General features: G+C 38.9%; 1 protein-coding gene across 1 annotated transcript in view; it reads left to right on the top strand.

The window, feature by feature from the left end:
* Positions 1-5,709, top strand: part of POLN (DNA polymerase nu) — a 106,629-nt gene extending 100,920 nt beyond the window's left edge. Inside the window, exons 23-24 of the mRNA XM_074865607.1 lie at positions 1,541-1,602; positions 4,504-5,709. Of these exons, the coding sequence (XP_074721708.1) occupies positions 1,541-1,602; positions 4,504-4,572 (131 nt within the window). The 3' untranslated portion in view covers positions 4,573-5,709. The remainder of the gene's footprint in view (positions 1-1,540; positions 1,603-4,503) is intronic.
* Positions 5,710-20,084: the final 14,375 nt, after the last annotated feature.

The following is a 20,084-nucleotide window of genomic DNA, read 5'->3' as shown; positions in this document are numbered from 1 at the left end:
TCAGAGTGGGCTTCTCAAGACAGAGGCAGTCCAGCACTCCTCTGTTAATAGCCATGTTGACTTGGACTGGATTTTAAATGGATAATTATTTAAGCCAGCACTTCCCCTTTCACAATCTGTCATTGTAGTGTTTGTTTCTGCTCTCCAAAAACGATGCTATGTCCTACACTGGACCATAAACTACCTCAAATCTAACATGAAGCAAATACATAGTGTAGCTGTACGTAGATGTGTCCACAAATGTCTCAGTTCCCTCAGCCTTGGCACTTCAGCTGCTGATCTTTTGAGTTACTGCATAATTTGGACTTCATGGAGAATCTTCTGACAGCTCATTAGCACGCAAGTCTGAGTGAGCCAGCACAGTCTGAGCACTCCACTTCTGTTCAGGCAGAAGCTAGTTATCATCATTATTATCAAGTGTCACAGATGTGACACAAAACATTACATACTACTTTTCATTGCTGGCATCATTAGAAAAGGTTTTGGAAGCAGCCAGAGTAACAACCATACTCAGCTTCTTAGAGTTCTTGTCACTCCTTTGCATCTAACCTCAGCTGCAAAAGAACAGTGATGTGCCGCAAGGGGTAACTTCAAAGAAAGCTTCTAAGTAATCATGTGGTTTTCGGTCTAGCAGTTATCACCACATCTTATGTACCCTGATATTTCTCAATTCTGTAAGGCACATGATGACATACATTATTTAGTCAGCCATCCTGTCAGAGCATTGAAGGTTGCTCAATAACTTTTGTACTGGGATTTCACTTTCACTAACCAAAAGTTACTTCTTTTTTAAAAGCCATTTATCCATTGAATCTCTCTTTGAGTTTTATTAGAACAATATGGTGTTGCAGCAGCAATCTTTGTCAAGCAAAACACTAATTGGCATAACCAAGGATGACAAATCTGATCCCAAATGATTGATTTGGAATAATTATAGATGCATTTTCACAGTAATAGTGAACATAGTGTTATGACATGATGAGTTGTTAAGTTACATAAATCATACTGAAGTTTAATTGTTTAGATTCTTCATAGCTCCACTATCCCACAGGGAAGATTTTTTAAAAAATTTGGCTCTGATCTTTTTACTTTGAAGGATAATATATTTTAGACAGTTCAGTATTTTTTTTTCAAGATTTTTTTTCTGCACAAGAAAATTAAATTATATAAAATGTCACCAGCATATAGTTAAGAGTACTTGAAAGCTGAGAAATACAGCACTCAGACATTCTGTACCTCTATATAAAATACATTAGTGCTGTACTTCTGTATTTATGGGATATATAAGTTAAATAATTCTCCAAGTTTCACCCTAAAAGTCAATAATTCAATTTAAAATAAGGAATTGAACCTTCCACAAGAGATAAAATTTAACTTAAAAAGAAAAATCTGAAAACATTGTAAATGGTTAATTTTTTAAAATGTAGAAATACAGGTGTTATATAACAGAATATAAAGCATGTGGGTTTTGTTTTTTTTTTTTTATATAACAATTCTAACATGGAATATAAAGCTGTAAGTTTTCACATTTACCTTACAGTGCTGGTAAAAAGAACAATGGAATCCCTGCAGCAAACCACAGCCTTGGAAGTGCCACTAAAGGTAGGGACAATTCTGAATTTCCATTACTGTCTCAGGCATACTTAGCTTTGTATGTTATCATCATCATATTAAGAATCTAGAGACAACTATTTTGCCTTTCACTTCAATAGTTTCATTTTCATATGTGCAGGTAATTGCTTTTTAAAATTACTATAAAAATTCTAAAGGAAAATAGCTGAAAGAAACTCAACCTCCATTTTGGAAAGTGTGATTGTCGTCTACTCTTTGTCTTAGCAATGCAGTATGATAATTTCAAAATCTATTTTGTTCATTGCCATGAAATTTCTGTTGGGTGTGGTAGAGTGAGAAATATGTGCCTTTAATAGGCTTTCTAAATGTGCCAGGCATTCATTACTGCTGAAAAATTGTTGCAAAAGATCTTTCTTCAGTAATTTTCACTTAGAAAATTGCTCTTCTTAACATTTCTATGTGGATGCCTAATATATAAAGCAGACAAAATCATTGGTCACTGTTTAAAGTACAGGATATAATCTACCTGAACATCATCTGTAAAAACTGAGTAGATAGCTACACAGCTGTTGTACTTATCTATATTGGACCTAATTATAATTATTTTATAAAATAATTATATTTTTCTCTCTACAAGATTGACACCCTTCACTCTAACCTACTGCTCAGCCTTTGTTGCTTAAGAAAGGACCATAGTTCCTGGGAATCCCTAAACTTATTAAGTGAGCAACAGTCCAAGGGTTTTCACTTTCCTGAGGAATGGAGTACTTTGTGTTGCCAGATGACTCATTCAGCAGTATTACTGAACAAGATTGGGGGACAGAAAAAAGGCTATTCTGCTTATTTCAGAAGTGGTTACAACATACAGAGTTGCACTAATGGAAACTGTTGAAAAAGAAAACTACTAGATAAATCCTAGCTTGCATTTCTTTCTCCAGATCTTCTATGTCTATTTCAGCACCTCAGCCACTTTGTGAGGCTTTCTCTGGAGGTCTTGCAGTTACATATTTCTGGGTCCTTGTGGAGCCCATCTTTCTCACAAAAGCTGAAAGAACGTAATGAGGAGTATCTGAGATCTAAATTACTATTTCTCCTTCCCGTGCTGGAATCACCCCCTTGCTGTTCACTTAACCCTTGTAAGAACTTGCACTGCTCTTTACCAGATTTGGTCAAGGGAGACCTTTTGGCCATACTGGGATTATACATTTCTTGCACTGATACTCCCAAGCTTTATAAACTGCATTTCTATAGGTTGCTTACAGTGTACACCTGTGCTTGCCTAGCTCCTTTTGTTAGAAATTCCTTGAAAAAAGAAGCAAGACTGTTTTTCAAGGTATACTACATCTAAATATTTTTAATGACAATATTAGACACCTGGCACTCATGCTGCTGTAAGGTTCATTAAGATAATCAAATATAGTATCATTGATGGTATATAAAGTGAATAACAACACTATGATCCTCCTTGATAGTTTTAGGAGACTCTTTTTGGTGACTTTGTCAGAGACAACATCATTCGTAGTTTGCCTGAGGAAGACATTGCCATGAAATAAAATATGAGCAATTTAATAGGTTTCTAAGAAAGACAAATGTTTACATGGTTAATGAGAGTGTTCATAGTTACATGGGCAGAATATCATTTTAGTGTTATATATTTCAGACTAACCGTTAACTGTCAGAAGGCTTTAATATCCTATGGACAAAATGGGACGCACCCTCTTAGAACACAGTTTCTTTCACCTCTGTCTAAGGTGTCTACTATGACACACTGACAAACTCAATGTGTTAACAAATGGATTCAATATGTTGTTCCTATGAGAACAGTAATTCTTTGTTAAAGAACAACTACATTTTAATAGGTGAAAAAACCCACATTCTTGGATAGTAGGTAGTTCTCTGGGGTTTTCAAAGATTAGGACTTTTTAATAGGCAGTAGAAGTATTTGAAGATACGTGTTTTATTACCCTTGTTTTGGTCTCCTTTTCCTGAGCAAATTGCTGTAGGAGTCATGACAAACTTCTACTCCTACTGCACTGTAGACTAAATGCATACTTCATCTTTCTCTGAAGCATCGCAAATGGATTGGTGGCAGAGGCCAGATAGAAAACATAAAGAACCAACAGCTTGATCTCAGAGAAGAAATTGAGTGATCTTTTAAAAAAATCTGTATTCTTGTTCATGTTGTTTACCCTTCTATACAGTAAGAATATGTCTTTAGGACTAGAGACGTTAAAGATGAAAAGATTTTTGTGAAATGCTCCTGCTGTCCTTCAGCACATTTATTTCAACTAAATATGTATTATGTGCTCTGTTAATATGAATATTACTTTTTAATATGGTGGAAAAATGTCACTAAAGTAGAGCACACATATAGTCTTAATGGGGAAAGATTTATTTTTCTTCTTTAAGGAAAGGATGCTTTATCTTTGAAGTAGCTTCTTTTCCAAAATACAGTCTTTGCTAATGAGGCACCTTTCATGTCAGAAAGTCTACTGTGTAACAGAGCAGCAGTAACTGCAAAACAAACTGAAATAAAACCAAAACAACAACAAAAATGACCCAGAATTGGAAAACTGGATGGTAAAAACCCCTAGTATCTTTATGCATTACTGACAAAGTTGCTGATTATAAACACTCCGATTCTGTATCTCTTTTGAAAAGCATAATAAGATGAATTTTGCTTTAGCATATTCCTAGCAATTCAGTAACATGTATTTGCAATTTCAGAACTGAAAGTTAGTCTTAATTGTTAAGCTATTTTAATCAAAATTGTAGTGATAATTAAGTATTAATAGATATGAAGAACATTTCATATTGGATAGGCATGTAATCTAGAGCAGTATCAACATCCAAAGGGAAAAGCAAAAATAGTAATCTTGCTATATATGATGTGTTTGTTTGTTTAATTTTTTTTTTTTTTTTTTCTGACAGGTTCCCTTAAAAGTGATTCTTACCACCGGGAAATCATGGGGGTGTATGACAGAATTGCAGGAGATGTAAAGCAGTCATCGGGGATGTTATTCAGTACCCGTACACCTCATTGGCCTATGCTGATTCCTCGCTGAATCACTAGGCAACAGCGCTGCTGGATCTTTCATAAGCACCTAATACTCTGCATGTGAATTTTTTTACTTCATTTTGTCTGTAGCCCTAGGCAACAGCAGTGAGATAAAACTGGTTTTTACCAGTTCATTGTGTTTCCTTTAGCCAAGGTAACCAGCAGGGAGCTGCTTTTGTTCTGAACTAAATTACTACATGTAAGAAATGAAGCAAGACAATATTAACCCTTTGGGAACATGACAAATGTATTTGAGTTAGATGGATGTTTAGACTTTAATGTTAAATATATTGTGAAGTGCTTGTGTAAAAATACTTCTAATCTGGCACTATTTGAACTGTATCAGCAAGTGCTTAACTGTTGTGTTCAGCTTATTTTATATTTTGTGAGTAGAAGGCAGCTGCTTGGTTTGTATCACGTATTAAATGTCATGTTACATAGACTTAGAAAAAGAGTTCTTTGGAAATGAAGAGTCTCCACTTTAATTTATCTTTATGATTTTGGAGCAAAACAGGTAAACAAAACTGGATGTCTAAATGCATTAAAAATAACCAGATTGTTGTCAATTAAATTAATTTCAAACTCAGTTTGTACACTGCAACCTTAGCATACTTTAGAGGAAGTATTGTAGTTTTGCCCAATCTATTATTTTTATTACTGATGTAATGCTAAATATTGTTTAGATAAATTTTAGGATTCAGCCTTACACTTTTCAGGATTCAGGCTCCTACTTTAATGTTTGGATGTGTTATTGATATTTTGGTTTTCTGTAGAGTTTATTCTTTAAATGAGTTTGTTTCATAACATTACTGGTTGCCAAATTCTGCCTCCGTGCTTGTGGAATATGAAACTGTCCTCAAAGTCAACTAATTATTTAGATGTCAAGCACAAAACTTTTAAGAGGTGTTCAGTATCTTTCAGCATCAGACCTCAAATGATCAAAGTAATATTAATTTAGATTTTTAAAGTGTATAGTTACAGACATTTTGCAGCAGTTTTAATTTGTATCATTAAACAATTTTGCATTGCGCTTAAAGGCATTAAACTATTAAACATTTAATATATTGCATATTAATCATACATAATCTGTCAGCTGAAGTGAGTCGGTCATTTCTAAAAATTGTTTCTTATAGTTATAAAATTAGCAGTGATCATGTAAGCAAAGTCAGAACCCTCTACATCTTAATTGGGGGTCTGATCTGGTTGGGGGAGAATCCAGCCTGCTTTGCTGTGACACTGCGTCTGGTCATGCGAGCAGAAAGTCTGATTCTGCCTTACCAACAGAGAACAGGTTGCACGAATTTTCTTCTGCTTTTTGCCATTTTCAAACCTTCTGTGTTTGCAATGGCATTGAATAAGTGTGAAATGTTCTACTCTCTCATCTGTTTCACTCCTGTTGAAGACCTACTGTTTTCAGGAGGCCTGTACTAATTAAGTCTTGCTTCTCTAAGGCTACATTGCTAACCTTACAACTATATTAAAGTTGTCAACATTTTTTGTACATTTCCCAGCTGATTTCCACCTTGTGTATGTTTCTTAGGATGCATACTTTTAAACTAGATAGGTAGTGTATTTTTTCAAGTCCTGGACAATACTAGGCATACCCTTCAGCCTAACAAAAAAATCCCCCACACTTAAGAACATAAAGAACCTTGATCCTGTCCTGTGAATTGGCATCTGTTCAAATATGAAGCTACAGAAATGCAGAGGTCACCATACAGAACAAATTTTCAAACACAGCCTTTCACAAAAGACTGTCAGTCACAGTTCCCCAGGCGTGTGCACTTTGTATAGGTTGTCATACAGTGGTCAAAGTTAATAGTTTGTTCTCCTTGTGTCACAGAGAGGGACTGGGAACGCCTGTGGATATCAGGTTTGCCCCTTCTGCTTTTACAACTTTTCTTCTTGGTTTTAAATTTCCAAAGAGTCAGCTAACAAAAGGAAGAGAACCAAGCAATAAGGGCACTGCTTTATCACACATGTCTGAGGGGTCATTCTGCATACACTGGTGTGAGGGCAAAAGGCAAGCTGGCATAATTTTTGAGGATTGTTGATGACCAAGATCTCAGGACTTGGTGCGGTTTGTGTCCCCAGAACTTACGGGATGCATATGATGAACTCAGGATATCTTTCCAGTGCTCCAGATTCTCCAGTAAAGAAACTGTGTTTTCCTCTAATTGCAGCCTGTGAGTGAATTATCATATATAGATTTGTGGCTTAGCTACGCGGAGACCAGAGCTCTTTGATGTACAGCGTCTGCTGTACTGTGAATTACAAATACGGGGTCGTGTTCTCCAATCTTTTGGTTCTCTTCACCTTGGATAGCCAGGTAGTGTCTAGTCTTCACTGTCTGCCCTGTGCTACTGTGTTAGGGTATAGATCTTGTGGATTACTAGATTTCTCAGACCTTGCTGAAGTGCTTTGGCTTCAAAGTTCCTCAGTTTTTAACTCACAAGATCACAGATATTGAGAAGAGTGCTGAATCTTCAGGACAGTTTTTTTTACTTTGCAATCCATTCCCACTGTCTTCCATCCTGTATGGCAATACAGGTTTTAGAAACAGTTGTATTTTTCAAATTATGGAATTGCAGAAGTATATATCTCTTAGCATGGCAGTATTTTCCTTGAACAAGCTGCTTGAGATAGGGTAGTGTTTGCAATTCATTTCCCATCAAGGTCCTCAGGACAAGGTATCAGTTTTACCACACTGTGTGCTGTTTTATGTACAACTATAAAATCAAGGCACTGCAGTTTTTCCAAACCCTAGGCAAGCTACCCTGCAGCATGCTTGAATCTAAAGAGCCATTATAGGGAATCAAGGCCAGTCCTGACCACAAGTTTCCTCCCAAATAAATACAGGTGAAAATATTCTGTATTTGATGACTGCCAGAAATTCCTTTTGGGTGGGACAATAATTTCACACTGGAGAACTCAAGACTCTTATTATGATAAATAACCACCTTTTTGGGTTATTTTGGTTCTCTGTGAAAGGGACTGTAAAACATGGGTAAGTTGGAGTAGGAGCAATCATAAGAGCCCTTTTTAATTCTTAAAAATCTCAACTTGATCTCTAAAATTATTCCCTTTTTCTCACAACCTATGAAGAGATACTGGGAGAGCAAGAGACAAAACTTCTGTTTGAAGTGCAAAACCCTACTAAAGTACTGATCAATGAGTGTGGGAGATCACAGAATAGATGGGGAGACACGAATAGCTGGCTCTGTGTAGTTATCTTTTGTGGACAGAAATCTCATTAATTGATTCTCCGAGCACAGTAATAACCCCTTTTGAACTAATTTGTCTCTTTGGGTTTAATTTCAGTTGTGTCTTTCGTGGCCTGACTCTTCCCTTAGATCATCTGTAAATCTTTTGTTTGACATGTGGAGTAGTGGGGAAGAAACGGTATTTTAAAACACTTTAACTCAGTGTCTGTGAGAAATGGAACAGCACAGCTATTTGCTGGCATTTGCATGGGCATGGCATGACCAATACATATCTGCTCAGGACTTGAATCTTTTAATATCCATGTACCACTGTGGCATGGTGGGACTCTGATCGTGAATGTTGGTCCAACTTGATAATAACCATAGCTCAATCACTGGTCTCAAATTCTATGTGAGCAAGATGTTTTAAACACGAGGGGAAAAAAAAACCTCTCCGTTTTTGAAAACAGAGTAGATTGAGAATGAATCTGCTAGAACATCCAGGACATCATTTGTTCTTGGTAATGGTTAAGAAAAGGCCCTTAAAAGTAAACTCATTTCATTTTTGGAAGTCAACAGAACTTGTTCATCTCATTTTCTTGTTTAATCTGATTTGAAAAGGAGGCCAAAGAATGGGTTGAAGGTTGTATTATGCCTTCCTGATACATTTCCTCAATGGCCTAAAACGTCTCTTCTTGCTTCACCATTAGAAGACCAGACTGAATAAATAAATCCCTGCATAACCTGGTCTTGACCTCATAGCTCACTCACTTTGAGCACGAGGTTGGACTAGAGACCTCCTGAGGTCCCATCCAACCTGAATTTTCTTATGATCCTATGTCATTCTTCAGTTGGACAACAGCAGTCATTTGGTTGAAAGACAAACCAGAAATTCCTGTCAAATATTCTGCTGTACCGCATTAAAGTATACAGTGTCGTACCAGAAGAAGCCCCAGAAATGTTTTGGGATTTCATTCCTCCTTCCCACCTGTGTTGCCTCATTCTGTGCCAGCATTTACTACATTCCTTGGCTCACGGGCTCCCTTTTGGCTGGCGTACTTCCTTTTGGTATTAGCAGGTTGTCAGAAACATTCAGGGAGTGGAAAGGAATCAGTTCTTATTTCTGCTGTTCTGCAATAGTTTTAGTAGGCAGGGTGTCTCTGGGATTTAAAATAAGTTTCAATCGTGTCCTATCTTTGCCTTCCTGGGAAACTTCCCCAGCCTAATCGGTTCATCTCTACTGGAAACAGCAGCCTACAATCAGCTGGTTCTCTTGAGACATCTTTGAAGTGCACTTCTACCACCCATTTTTGTAAGACCCTCTCATGTTATCAAGTGTGTCTTTATTATCCACTGTAAAGCCAGGTAATTTGTTATCCTTTCTGCTTGTGTTTTGAATTCTGGAGGTCCAACTTCCAGCCAACATTTACTTATTTTTGGTCCATGTCACCTTCTCCAAGGCTAATTAGTTGGATAAGTTTTGGATTCTTCCTCAGCTTTTGCTATCTACACTGATAATTTAATCCATTGCCAACCTGTCATAGATACTGTTATTATTGGTAGTAAAACTGTCACTATTAATTGTCCACAAGTTAAGAAAAAAGTTGCTTATTTTTCTGCCTCTAACCTTTGTGCCCTCAGCTTGCTTCCTTCTACCATTTGGCATGGCATTTATGCATTTATGGCATTTTGGAGACTGTTTTCTGGCTAACTATATTTTTACTGTAGTTGTTCATTTTTCTATGGTATCAAAAATTGACTGTAGAAATTCTCTCTTTTTTTTTCCCCCTTCATTTTTTGGCAGATTCATCTGCTGTGCACACTGAATTTCTCACTTCTAATTACTCAAAAGTGTCATGCATCAGATTACAATCCCATTTTCCAATTTGTGTGTTAAGCAGAGAACTATACTTACAGGCTCCTGAGAATCAGCCTCCATCCTCCCCACAAGTGGCTGCTGCCTGTTACACTGCATTTCTGTACAGAATTGGCTGAGGCAAAATTAGATCTCTCCCTGGATTACCTTGGCATCTTTGCACTGATCCGTTAGTCCACATCCAGCTGAGTCCAGAAATTAGTTAATTGCTGATTTATCCTAAATGTCTTGTTGGTATCTGGTTAGGTGAAGAAGACAAGTCTCCTCAGGACTTCTGCCAGAATTTTTTTTCCTTCTCTTTTTAACTCTAAGCTGTGCCCCAAAGCCAGCTCAGACTGATGATTGACTCCAGACTGCATGTGAAGGACACCTATAAGAACTTCATTTCTTCACAATGAATAAATTCTGCAGCAGTTTGAAAGCTGGGCCACCCCACTTGCCTGCCAGCAATCCCCATCTCTGTTTATCTTCCCATCCATTCACTTGAACTGTGATGTTAAATTAAATAAGCTTCCCAGGGAGGTTTTCCTTTAAATATAATGAGCTTTTGTAACACATGAGCTGGGAGAAGTCAACATCTTCCCTTGGGGCCTCTGTGGGTCACAGATGAGGTTAAAAAAGTGTTGCAAATGTTGGGCTTTAGTCAAATTCTCTGACTGTGTTGTGCTGCTTCTGACACTATGGCTTGTGATACATTTGATTTTTCTTTTGGAGCTGAATTTTTTTTAGTCCTTTCACTGCTTGTCATAAGTGAACTAAACTTTAACCTTCTCTTGGCATTCTCCATATCCCTTAACGCCTTCCATTCCCTGGTAATCAGGTTGGTAGTCACCTCTTTTACCCCTCCAGTCTGGGCCATTCATTGCTCAGACATTTATAATTGCACAGTAAAACAAATATTTTTCTGATAATGAGTCATCTCTTTCTTTTCTGGGAAGCTTCTGAGTCTTGTTTATATTGCTTTTGTAAAATTTAAATCTTGCTTTAAATCCTTCTGGCCAACAGGTTTATTATTCAAAAGGATTTTAACACAGTGGAGTAATAGTATAAAATGCATAAAAAGAAGCTATTCAGTGAGGATGAGTGCAAAGCTTCACACATAAGCAAAACCAGTTAGCTACCCAAATGTGGTCAACATATTTCCCAAAATGCAGGGAACGGCTAGTTAGGTGTCAATTTCAGGAAAAGACCTGGGGAGTTGTAGGTGTTTGCATAGCGATCAAGAATGGTATAATCAATCCCTCTACTAACTTTAGCCCCAGCAAGGGCTCAGCTGAATGCTCTGCCCAATTTTCAGAACGGCATTTCAGAAAAGATATGAAGCAACAAGAATCCATAAGAGACCAACAAGAATGATCAGAGCTATAGACAATATCACCTGTGAGGAAAGACTGAAAGAATTTAAGTCATTTAACCTTGAGAAGACTGAGGAGAGATCTTAAAGCAGTCATCCAGTATGAAATGGGCTGTCATAAAGACGGTAATAAACTTCTCTATAGGTCCCAGGGAGATAGAATGAGAAGATACAGGCTTAAATTTCATGAAGGCATAACTAGGGAAGATGTTAAGCAAGCCTTTCTAAAGAATGCTAGTGATAATTAAGCATTTGACTGGACTTGAATAGAGCTTTTGGATCTTTGCTACTATACATTTCTAGAACAGGGTAGACAAATATGTGTCACAATGTCCTTATGCTTAGTTGATCTTCCTTCAGGACAGCAGCTGAGCCTTTCCATTGGGAGCCTTTCCAACTCCAGTTCTGGCTTCTGCAGTTAAGGCCTTGAGAACAGTACACATAGCACCAGAAAAGGTGCCACTAGATCTTCAATGGCACCATAAAACCAGACTCTCAGTTTACATCTCTAATGAAAAAGCGATGGTGCTTCCAATACAATGGATGTTACTAGTTTTGGACAGTCTCTGTAGTAAGTAAAAAGAAATAAAGCTCTCTGCCATACCCATCTTTGAAGTTGGCCTTGCTTTGATCTGGGGATTGGAGTAGATGACCATCAGAGATCCTCACCAACCTCAATTATTCTGTGAGTCTCAGTAGCCACCAGTAGCAGATCTGAAGCACCCTACTTTCCTACTGAGTTAGTCCCAGCTAGAAACCCACCCGGTCCAGCTCTGCAATCTACCTGGATGACAGTGTCAGGTTCTAATTTGCATCAGGGAAAGAGTCCATAATGATATTTTTTAACCACTGGAGTTTTACTGGAATAGAGAAACTGGAGTTCTCTGGTGGAGTCTGTCTCAACTAATGCAGATGGATTTTTCTTCATACTGAAGAAAAATGGTTAAAGGTTTTCTTCTGACCCACCATTGCTTTTTAAAGGATCTTGTTCTTTTGATCAAGCAAAAAATAGTAGTGTTCAAGGTCTCCAGGCCGCTCTTTGTTGTTTCCCTTTCTCCCTGCACATCTCCCTTCTTGCCAGTGAACGTTCATTGCCAATTCCTTATGGATAACGTGTTACAGGAATGACTGCAGCAATGTACTGCTGAGCAAGCTTTATGGGGACCTTGGAAATGGGGCACATCTTGATCAAAAAGCTCTTGGACAGGATGGATGGTCACCATCTGAGGGCTGGTGACGGGAGTCCCTTCCACAAGTCTCAGGGAGGCATCTTGAGCTGGGCCGGGTGAAAGTCCCAGAGACACCTGCACTGGAAACCTTTATCTGTATCTTTGTACGTGACTTGCTGTTCAGCTCGTCAAGTCAGTGTTGCCTTTTATATGTAGCATCATAAACTATTTGATTGTTTAAACACAGCAAAGTACAAATTAGGATCTTCTCCCTAGAAACAAGTTACAAGGTCAGTAAGTCATAAAGACAGAAAACACTATTCCCAGGTTGGCAGACAGTTTCTTAAGACTGGGCAGGGAGTAAAGTTTGTGGTCATCAGTCTTCCATTAGAAATTGCTGGGTTTCTTTCAATGTTGGGCAGCACCTACATTTCTTAAAATATTGTTTCCATGTATCCTAATATGTTTAAGGTATGCAATTATGACTTTGGAGATTATTTTTTTCCCCTGCTTCAATTTTGGGAAAAACGTGCCTCTGCAACCTGCAAGCTCAAATCACAAAATGGGCATAAAGGCTCATAGTACCCAATACCACGCATGGTGCATCTAGTACAACTCGTAACATCACTGGGAAGCATCTGTATGTTGATTTTTTTTTTTCTCTTTTCAGGCAGAAACACTGAACCTTTTCTGTCTGAAGACTATTCAGAACTATTGCTGTCACTTCATTTGGGAGCATGGAAACAGCAAAACTACACAGCATGAGGATGGATGCTTTGAAAGCCAACAGCACCTGACAGGCACAATCTGAAATGTATTAGCTTTTGCTTCCTCTATGTGCAGTATAGCACACCTTGCACTTCTATCTAGCTGGCCATAAACTGCATTTGTGTATCCCACCCCAGACCCAGACGCAACACTCCCATTTCCTGCTCATGCATTCGGTGCGTCCATCCTCGCCATGCAGGGAGCTATTCCGGTTCGTAAATGACTATTGAGCTGGGCAATTTATCTTTGCTTATCTAGAAGTTCAGCTTGGGTCAAATGAGCTACTGACCCTTCTTTTTATCAGCTGTTAATATCAGGATTACTGGGCATTACTCAGCCTGACAGGAGTAGCAGGAGCTGTCAGACTGTTAGCGTCATGTAGCATTTTTAGGATCAGATACACACTTAGCACTCAATAAAATGCCTAAGACCTACCAGCCCTCTGAATACCTAAGTAGCTTGCAAAAAAATAACTGTGCACAGAGAAGTGTGATTGATTCTGCCCCTCTGGGATTTAAGTGCCTTCTTCTGGGATTCGCCTCCTTATGACTGATATTCCTGGCTTTTCATTCTAACACAGAGGAGGCAGTTCCTTCCCTCAAAAGGCAGCCAGAGCAATGGATGTTGCTGCTGCTCCTGTCCTTTTATCTACAAAGTGTAGGAAACCTTAATCCCTGAAAGGTTTTCAACATCCATCATCCACAGGAGTGCATGAACCCCCAGATTACAGGCTGTTCTGCTGAGGAGCTTTCCGTGGTTCCTCTTGGGGCTGGCCACTGCCTATGACCTAATCAGCATTCGCTCTGCCAGAGAGAGAGCTCAAAAAAACCCCCTGTCCATGACTGTCCAGCCTCCAAGTTACTGTATCCCACAGAAGAGTCTAGACCCTCTCTCCAGTCTCCAATCCGGAGAATGCTTCACAGTTTTAAACATGTCACTGTATGTAAATCAGAACAAAGTGGAATTAACTCTCTGTTGTGTAATTGCTCAGAGGTACAACCCAGTGAAATGCATGTCTTTTGCCCTTGAGCTGGAAGGCTTTTTCCTTTCAGCATCACTCCTGCATGTCTTTCTTCTTCATGCTCCACACTAATCGTAGAGACAGGGATGCACTTTCTTGTCTCTGCTTCCCTTTCATCATCTTCTGACTCAAGAATGAGAATTTAAGCTATTTTTGTGTGATCTCTTGGCCTTAAAACTAATTTATAGTTTTGTTATATTTCAGTTCTTTCAGTAAATTATCTTAGCAGTAGGTGTTATTCACTCCCTGTCCCACTCCACCTCCTGCTCTTTTTTGCTCATTGATACTTCTGTATCTAACAGTTGCCAATGACATTTTTTTATTTCTTAGCCTAAGTATATTCTTCCCCCAGCAACAGCAAAGTCTCTTTTTATACTTGTTTTTTTTTCCCAAATCTGCCAGTTTAAAGTATTGTCCTGTTTGTGATGCAGTTAAACACATTAGTAATAGTGAGGAAACTGTGGAATTGAAATCTTTTTACTGCCTACATGAACCTCACATTGTAGACTAAGTCTTTAATCTCCGTATTTGTCCTTTCTCTGCCTTGGAGAAATGGGAAAGCAAACCATCATGTGGCCTGGTTCGTAAAGCTTTTGGACTAAAAGTTAGTTTTGAAAACCCTTTTTGAGATGCAATTGAAAAATGTGAGTTCCCTTCCCCACAGATGAGTGATATGAGAGAATCCAGCTGGTGAAACAGAGGCTAAAGGAAACCTGCATGGAAAAGACTCAACTCAGAAAGCATGAAGATGCTGGAAAGAAGCCTATGTCTTTCTGCTTCTCACAAATAAGCAACAGGAAGATTTTGAACCCTTTGTTACTGATAACTTTGAACTTGAACATCAGTGCAGGGATTCAAAGTCTCAAGCCTACTTTGTAGCTTTAGCATCTGCAAGAGGTTTAGAGAACCACAATGTACAATTGACAGCAGCCCTCCCAGCATCTTGGAGTGCATCACAATTTCTTGCCTGAGGTTTTTTGAAATTTCATCTGAGCCATCAGGTCTGCATACCACTCTTCCAGATACCTTATTGCTTAAAGGCCAAGGCATTCCTCCTCACAGTGTACATTGGGATGGATCTTGATTTTTGCTTACAGAGAAGTGAGGTTTTCACATCAATTCCTTGTGGAAGGATCGAGTGGTCCTCTCGTTCCATCAGGGTATGACACAGGACTGTGAAAGTGCAGCCTCTGGCCACGACGGTGATCAGGAGGCAAGCATGAAGTTATTACCAAGGCAGGCTGTATCAAATAGATTTTACAGGAAATGGTCTTACATTTCTTGTTTTCCTTAGACTCTGACATGCCTTGTCTCTAGAGACTGTTTTGGAGTCACCCGCACTGAATGTGACCTCTGACAGTCCACCCCAAAGGACTCCAGTGCCAAAGCCAAACAGATTCTTCATCTGTTTGTAAAGTAAGTGAGGGCTGGAAATTGAACCAACCCATCTGAAGACCTGGACTTGTAATAATTGGGATGGTTTGTAGTTAGAAGTCATAAAGAGGTTTTGTTAGACTGAGCAGGATAGACAAAATGCTTGGCATTTACAAGTTAAATGTCTAACCCTGGTAGCACTCCCAGAAATAATAATTAAGTAAGAACTAAATGGCTTTCTTTAATTAAAACATTTTTACCAGGAAAATGACGCTGATAGGTATCTCACTTCCAAGAACTTCATGTCCCAGTAAACTAACCAAAAAGTTACTATATTAAATTTCAGCAAGTGTCTCCATGCTCATAACAAAAATTTATTCTTAGTACAGTTTCAGTAGCTCAGTGGTGTTGCAACAGCAGGAAGCACAGCGTGGGCTGCAAAGCTGTTCGCAAAGGTAAGCAAGTACTCCAGTGAAGGTCCTGTAGGAAGCTCTGCACCATGCTACTTTCCTGCTGTAACACCTCCTTTGGATTCATAGACCCAGAGGAATCCATTTAAAGCCTCACTCCATGGGTATTCCTGAGGGAAAGGAGGAAGAGGGGCAAAGATACTCTGGCCCATTAAATTGGGCATTAAAATGTGTTCAGTTGGCAGAGTAAACCTCACCATATGCTGGGGAATGGCACTCTGAAGACTGCATTGCACCTACAGCCACTCTGGTTTAGAACATCTTGTTCAGAGCTAGATGCACTAGAGTGAAAGTGGCTTGAACTTGTCTTCATCAGCTCTACAACATGTAAATCATGCAACTTTTATTAAATTCATTAGTGGTAAAGTTAATTTAAACAGAGGTATGTAACATTCGCTAATTTAGTGGAAGAGGGGCAAAGTTTAGTCTGGAGAAGAGGAGGCTGAGGGGAGACCTCATCGCCCTCTACAGCTACCTGAAAGGAGGCTGCAGAGAGCTGGGGATGAGTCTCTTGAACCAAGTAATAACTGATAGGACAAGAGGGAATGGCCTCAAGTGGTGCCAGGGAAGGTTTAGACTGGATATCAGGAAGTATTTCTTTCCAGAACGGGTTGTTAGGCGTTGGAATGGGCTGCCCAGGGAGGTGGTGGAGTCTCCATCCCTGGAGGTGTTTAAGAGTAGAGTCAACTTAGTGCTGAGGGATATGGTGTAGTTGGGAACTGTCAGTGTGAGGTTAATGGTTGGACTGGATGATCTTCAAGGTCTTTTCCAACCTTGATGATTCTGTGATTCTATGATTCTGTGAATGTTGTTCCTTACCTTGACCTCATTCTTCACCTAACACAGATTTTATACAATAATATATAATAGCAATAGCTCTACAGCCTCTGGCCAGTCACCCGAATGCTTACAGAATGAGCTTTATGGCCTGCAATTAAACATGTAGTTGTTTACATACAAGGAGTATTAAGCTGTTGCACATCAATGAAAAAATATTTATTCAGTTTAATCATACAGCTTTTAAAAATAGTTTTCTAAGAATGAGTTTTTGAGTACAGGAAGGAAAATAAGACAGATATATTATTCTATATTAGCATGCTTGAAGTATGTTAAATTCACAGCTTTTACACATCTGACATGGCCTTTTGTAGGGCCTGAGCTTCCATGCTGTTTTCCCTTAAGATGTCTTTACATATGCAAAAAATGCTGAAAATCTGTGAGGAAGCTCTGGTGACAAATCCTTCGACACTATGACATGACGAAGGAACAAACCATCTCAATGAATAATTTTGCAGTTTATTAGCATATTAAAGTGATTTGATTAATTTCGCTTAAGTGAATGACAAAGGAACTGTTTTATCATCCACCCTGCTCATTTCACTATTATTTGTCATATTGAAATCTATCTTTATTTTTAATTATGCCTAGGCAGGGCATCTATATTTATTTTTAATTATGCACAGGCAAGGCACATTCCTAGGACCAGAGGTGCCATGACACTGATATTAATTAAAAGGCTACTGTAGAAATAGTAAATAATCATGTGATTGAGTTGTGCTTCTCAGATGCTCAGACTCTAGGAAGACAATCCCTTAGCGGAAAAGGATATTTATTTTTTAGACTACATAACTTGCAACTGCTCAAGCTATCTGTGTGACTTGTTCACATTCGCTATGCAAACATAACATATAATAAACTTAAATGACTCAGCATGAGAGTAAGGGAGAAGACAACAATATTGCTTGCCTCTCCAGCTTATTAGCTCTCCTAAAGCAGTGCACAGTCTGCTTGGGCTCACTTCAAGCTGTCTAAACATAGGGTGTCTCAAATGATACTAGATTCTTATGTTTAGCCAGCTGAATCATGTCCTCTGTATTTCTAGAGAGCATTACTATTCATATCAAAATCCATTGTGTCTCTGTTAGAATGAAAGACCAGCATCTGCCTTCACTAAACGCAGTATTTCTGCAAGTCACAGTGAGGGAATCTTGCCAGGATGCCCAAAATCTCAGATACTGGTTTTAAACACTGCATAGACCTGAAGCACAAAGGGGAAGTGCAGTCCTCCTCCCAATGGTCAGACTGAAGGGGTTTGTGTGTGATCTGACATTTAGGAGAGTAATATTGCAATGATAAAAAGTTCATTATCTAGCATCAGTGAAAAACATCTCAGCCTTGTGAAAATTTAATAGCGTATCAAGGACATTTTTGCTGCAGTTTAACGTGCCCAAGTGCCAGCCATGCAGGTTTTTGCTGCCTGGGAACCAAAGTAGCACGACAGCTACTGGAAAGTTTTCACACTATTGCAATTGTAGAAATTAGTTTTCAATATGGGTTTATTTTTCTCCCCCCCCTTTTTTTTTTCCCCCAAGGCTTTTCATTTTTTCATTTGCTCATCCTTTTTTCAGCTCCTCACCCTTCCCAGGACATTGATGTCCCACTTACCATTATCTGAAATGGAACTGATGAACAGAGCTCATTTTTTCTTCTATGTATAACACCTACAAAAGTTAATGGGCACGGAGGTAGTGGCAGGTCAGTATAATTTTCCCTGTCATTTGAACCCCTTTTGCCACACTTCGCAATGCAAAAGGAGTATCTCCAGTTGAGCTCTTTCTTACAGTGGACTCAGTGGGAGAGGTGAATGTATAATATAGGTCTGTACAGTCATAAGAGAAAAAATGGTAGCTTCATTATAGAAATACACATTTTTATGAGCTGTTAGATGAACTGACATACATACAGAGGCTAATAATAACAAAAAGCCTGGTTTAGGCCTCATTCTAGCATTAGAAGATATTTTGCACAGAAAGCTTATCTTTGCAATGTGAAGCCATTGCATAAAATGTAATGTGTTTTTTTTAACCTGTGGTTAACCTCAAAGTTATTTTAGGTGGTGTTTTGCTGGATATACTGCACTAAAATGAAGAACTGCTTCTCCATCATGCATTTGTCTCTGTGTATATTCATGATGGCATTTACCTACAGTGTTAGCTGGAGAACGTTTGCCTTAGGGCATCCACAGTGGCAGACATAACCCTGCTCCCCCAGCATACGCCATGCATGTAGCTTTAAGAGGCTTGGCACAAAGTCTCTCAGTTTTAGCTCCTCTCACCCAGCTTCTGAGCTGGAGCAAAAATTTAGCTATTTGTGCAGTTTTTACATGTAGCATGAGGTAATTTTTCAAGGCAGGGGGCTTTTGTCAGACCAAAGTAGTCCAAACAGGACTAACTACCCTGCAAGTACCTCTTGGATTGTTCAGCCCCTCTATATCCACAAAAAAAAAAAACCAAAACAAAACCCACACCAAAAAATGCAACAACGGAAAGTCCATATCCAAGGAGAATATCCAATGCTAAATTAATTTTCTGGTGTGATCTTCGTGGGTTTGAAGGCTTGTCCTTCCCCTTCTAATGATTGCAGTAGGTCTGAGATTTCCCAGCCTTTTAAGGGTGGGAGAAGCTCATCACTGATGGGACACCAGAACAGAAGTTCTGCACCTTACACGCTAGGCAAAGTCCAAGATCAAGCGTTTGTAACCATTTGCTCACCCCTCCTTCAAACACTCTCTGATGCTGCGAGTGAGAACAGCTTTCCCTGGGACCCACTTGGTGGGTTCTGGTTCAGTGCTGAGCCTTCTTCCTCTTCCCCTTGATGCTCTGCTAAAATGTCTTCCTAGTGCACAATTAATTAAAGGTTTTTTAATGGTCCACTGGCTTCTTGCTTCTTCTTCTCTTCCTTAAAATGTTCCTAAAGAAGTCATAACCTGTAAAACTGAGTATCTAGTTTTTTCTTTGTTTTCTCTACCTTTCCACAAAGAAGAGAGCACAAAAGATTAATCTTGGAAGCCCATTTTGTCATAAAGACCGTTCTCTCCTGTACTTGAGAAACAAGGTCTCTTCAGCTTAGAAGGCTGTAGGAGCTTCTGTTTTGATAAGCCCACCAGCTGTAAAGCAAAGTTGTCCCTAAACAACTTAACTGAAAGAATGATCCTGATTTTTTTAATGTCTATTATTCAGGGTTGCTGCAAGATAAAAGATGAGAACATGTAACACAGAGGAGTCAAAGCTAATCCAGTTTGCTGCAGTCTTCCTGTCTTCCATTCCACCAACCTCTGCAGAGAAACACAAAGCAGCTGTTTATTCTTCTTTTCCTACTCTATCAGTTCTTTCCTGTTTAGGGAAAAAAAAATCTAAGTAATTAGACTGTATATTAGTGG

The sequence above is a fragment of the Strix uralensis genome, chromosome 4 (assembly GCF_047716275.1).
Source record: "Strix uralensis isolate ZFMK-TIS-50842 chromosome 4, bStrUra1, whole genome shotgun sequence".
NCBI lineage: Eukaryota > Metazoa > Chordata > Aves > Strigiformes > Strigidae > Strix > Strix uralensis.
The sequence above is the reverse complement of the archived record's forward strand: the minus strand, read 5'-3'. Positions and strand labels throughout refer to the sequence as shown.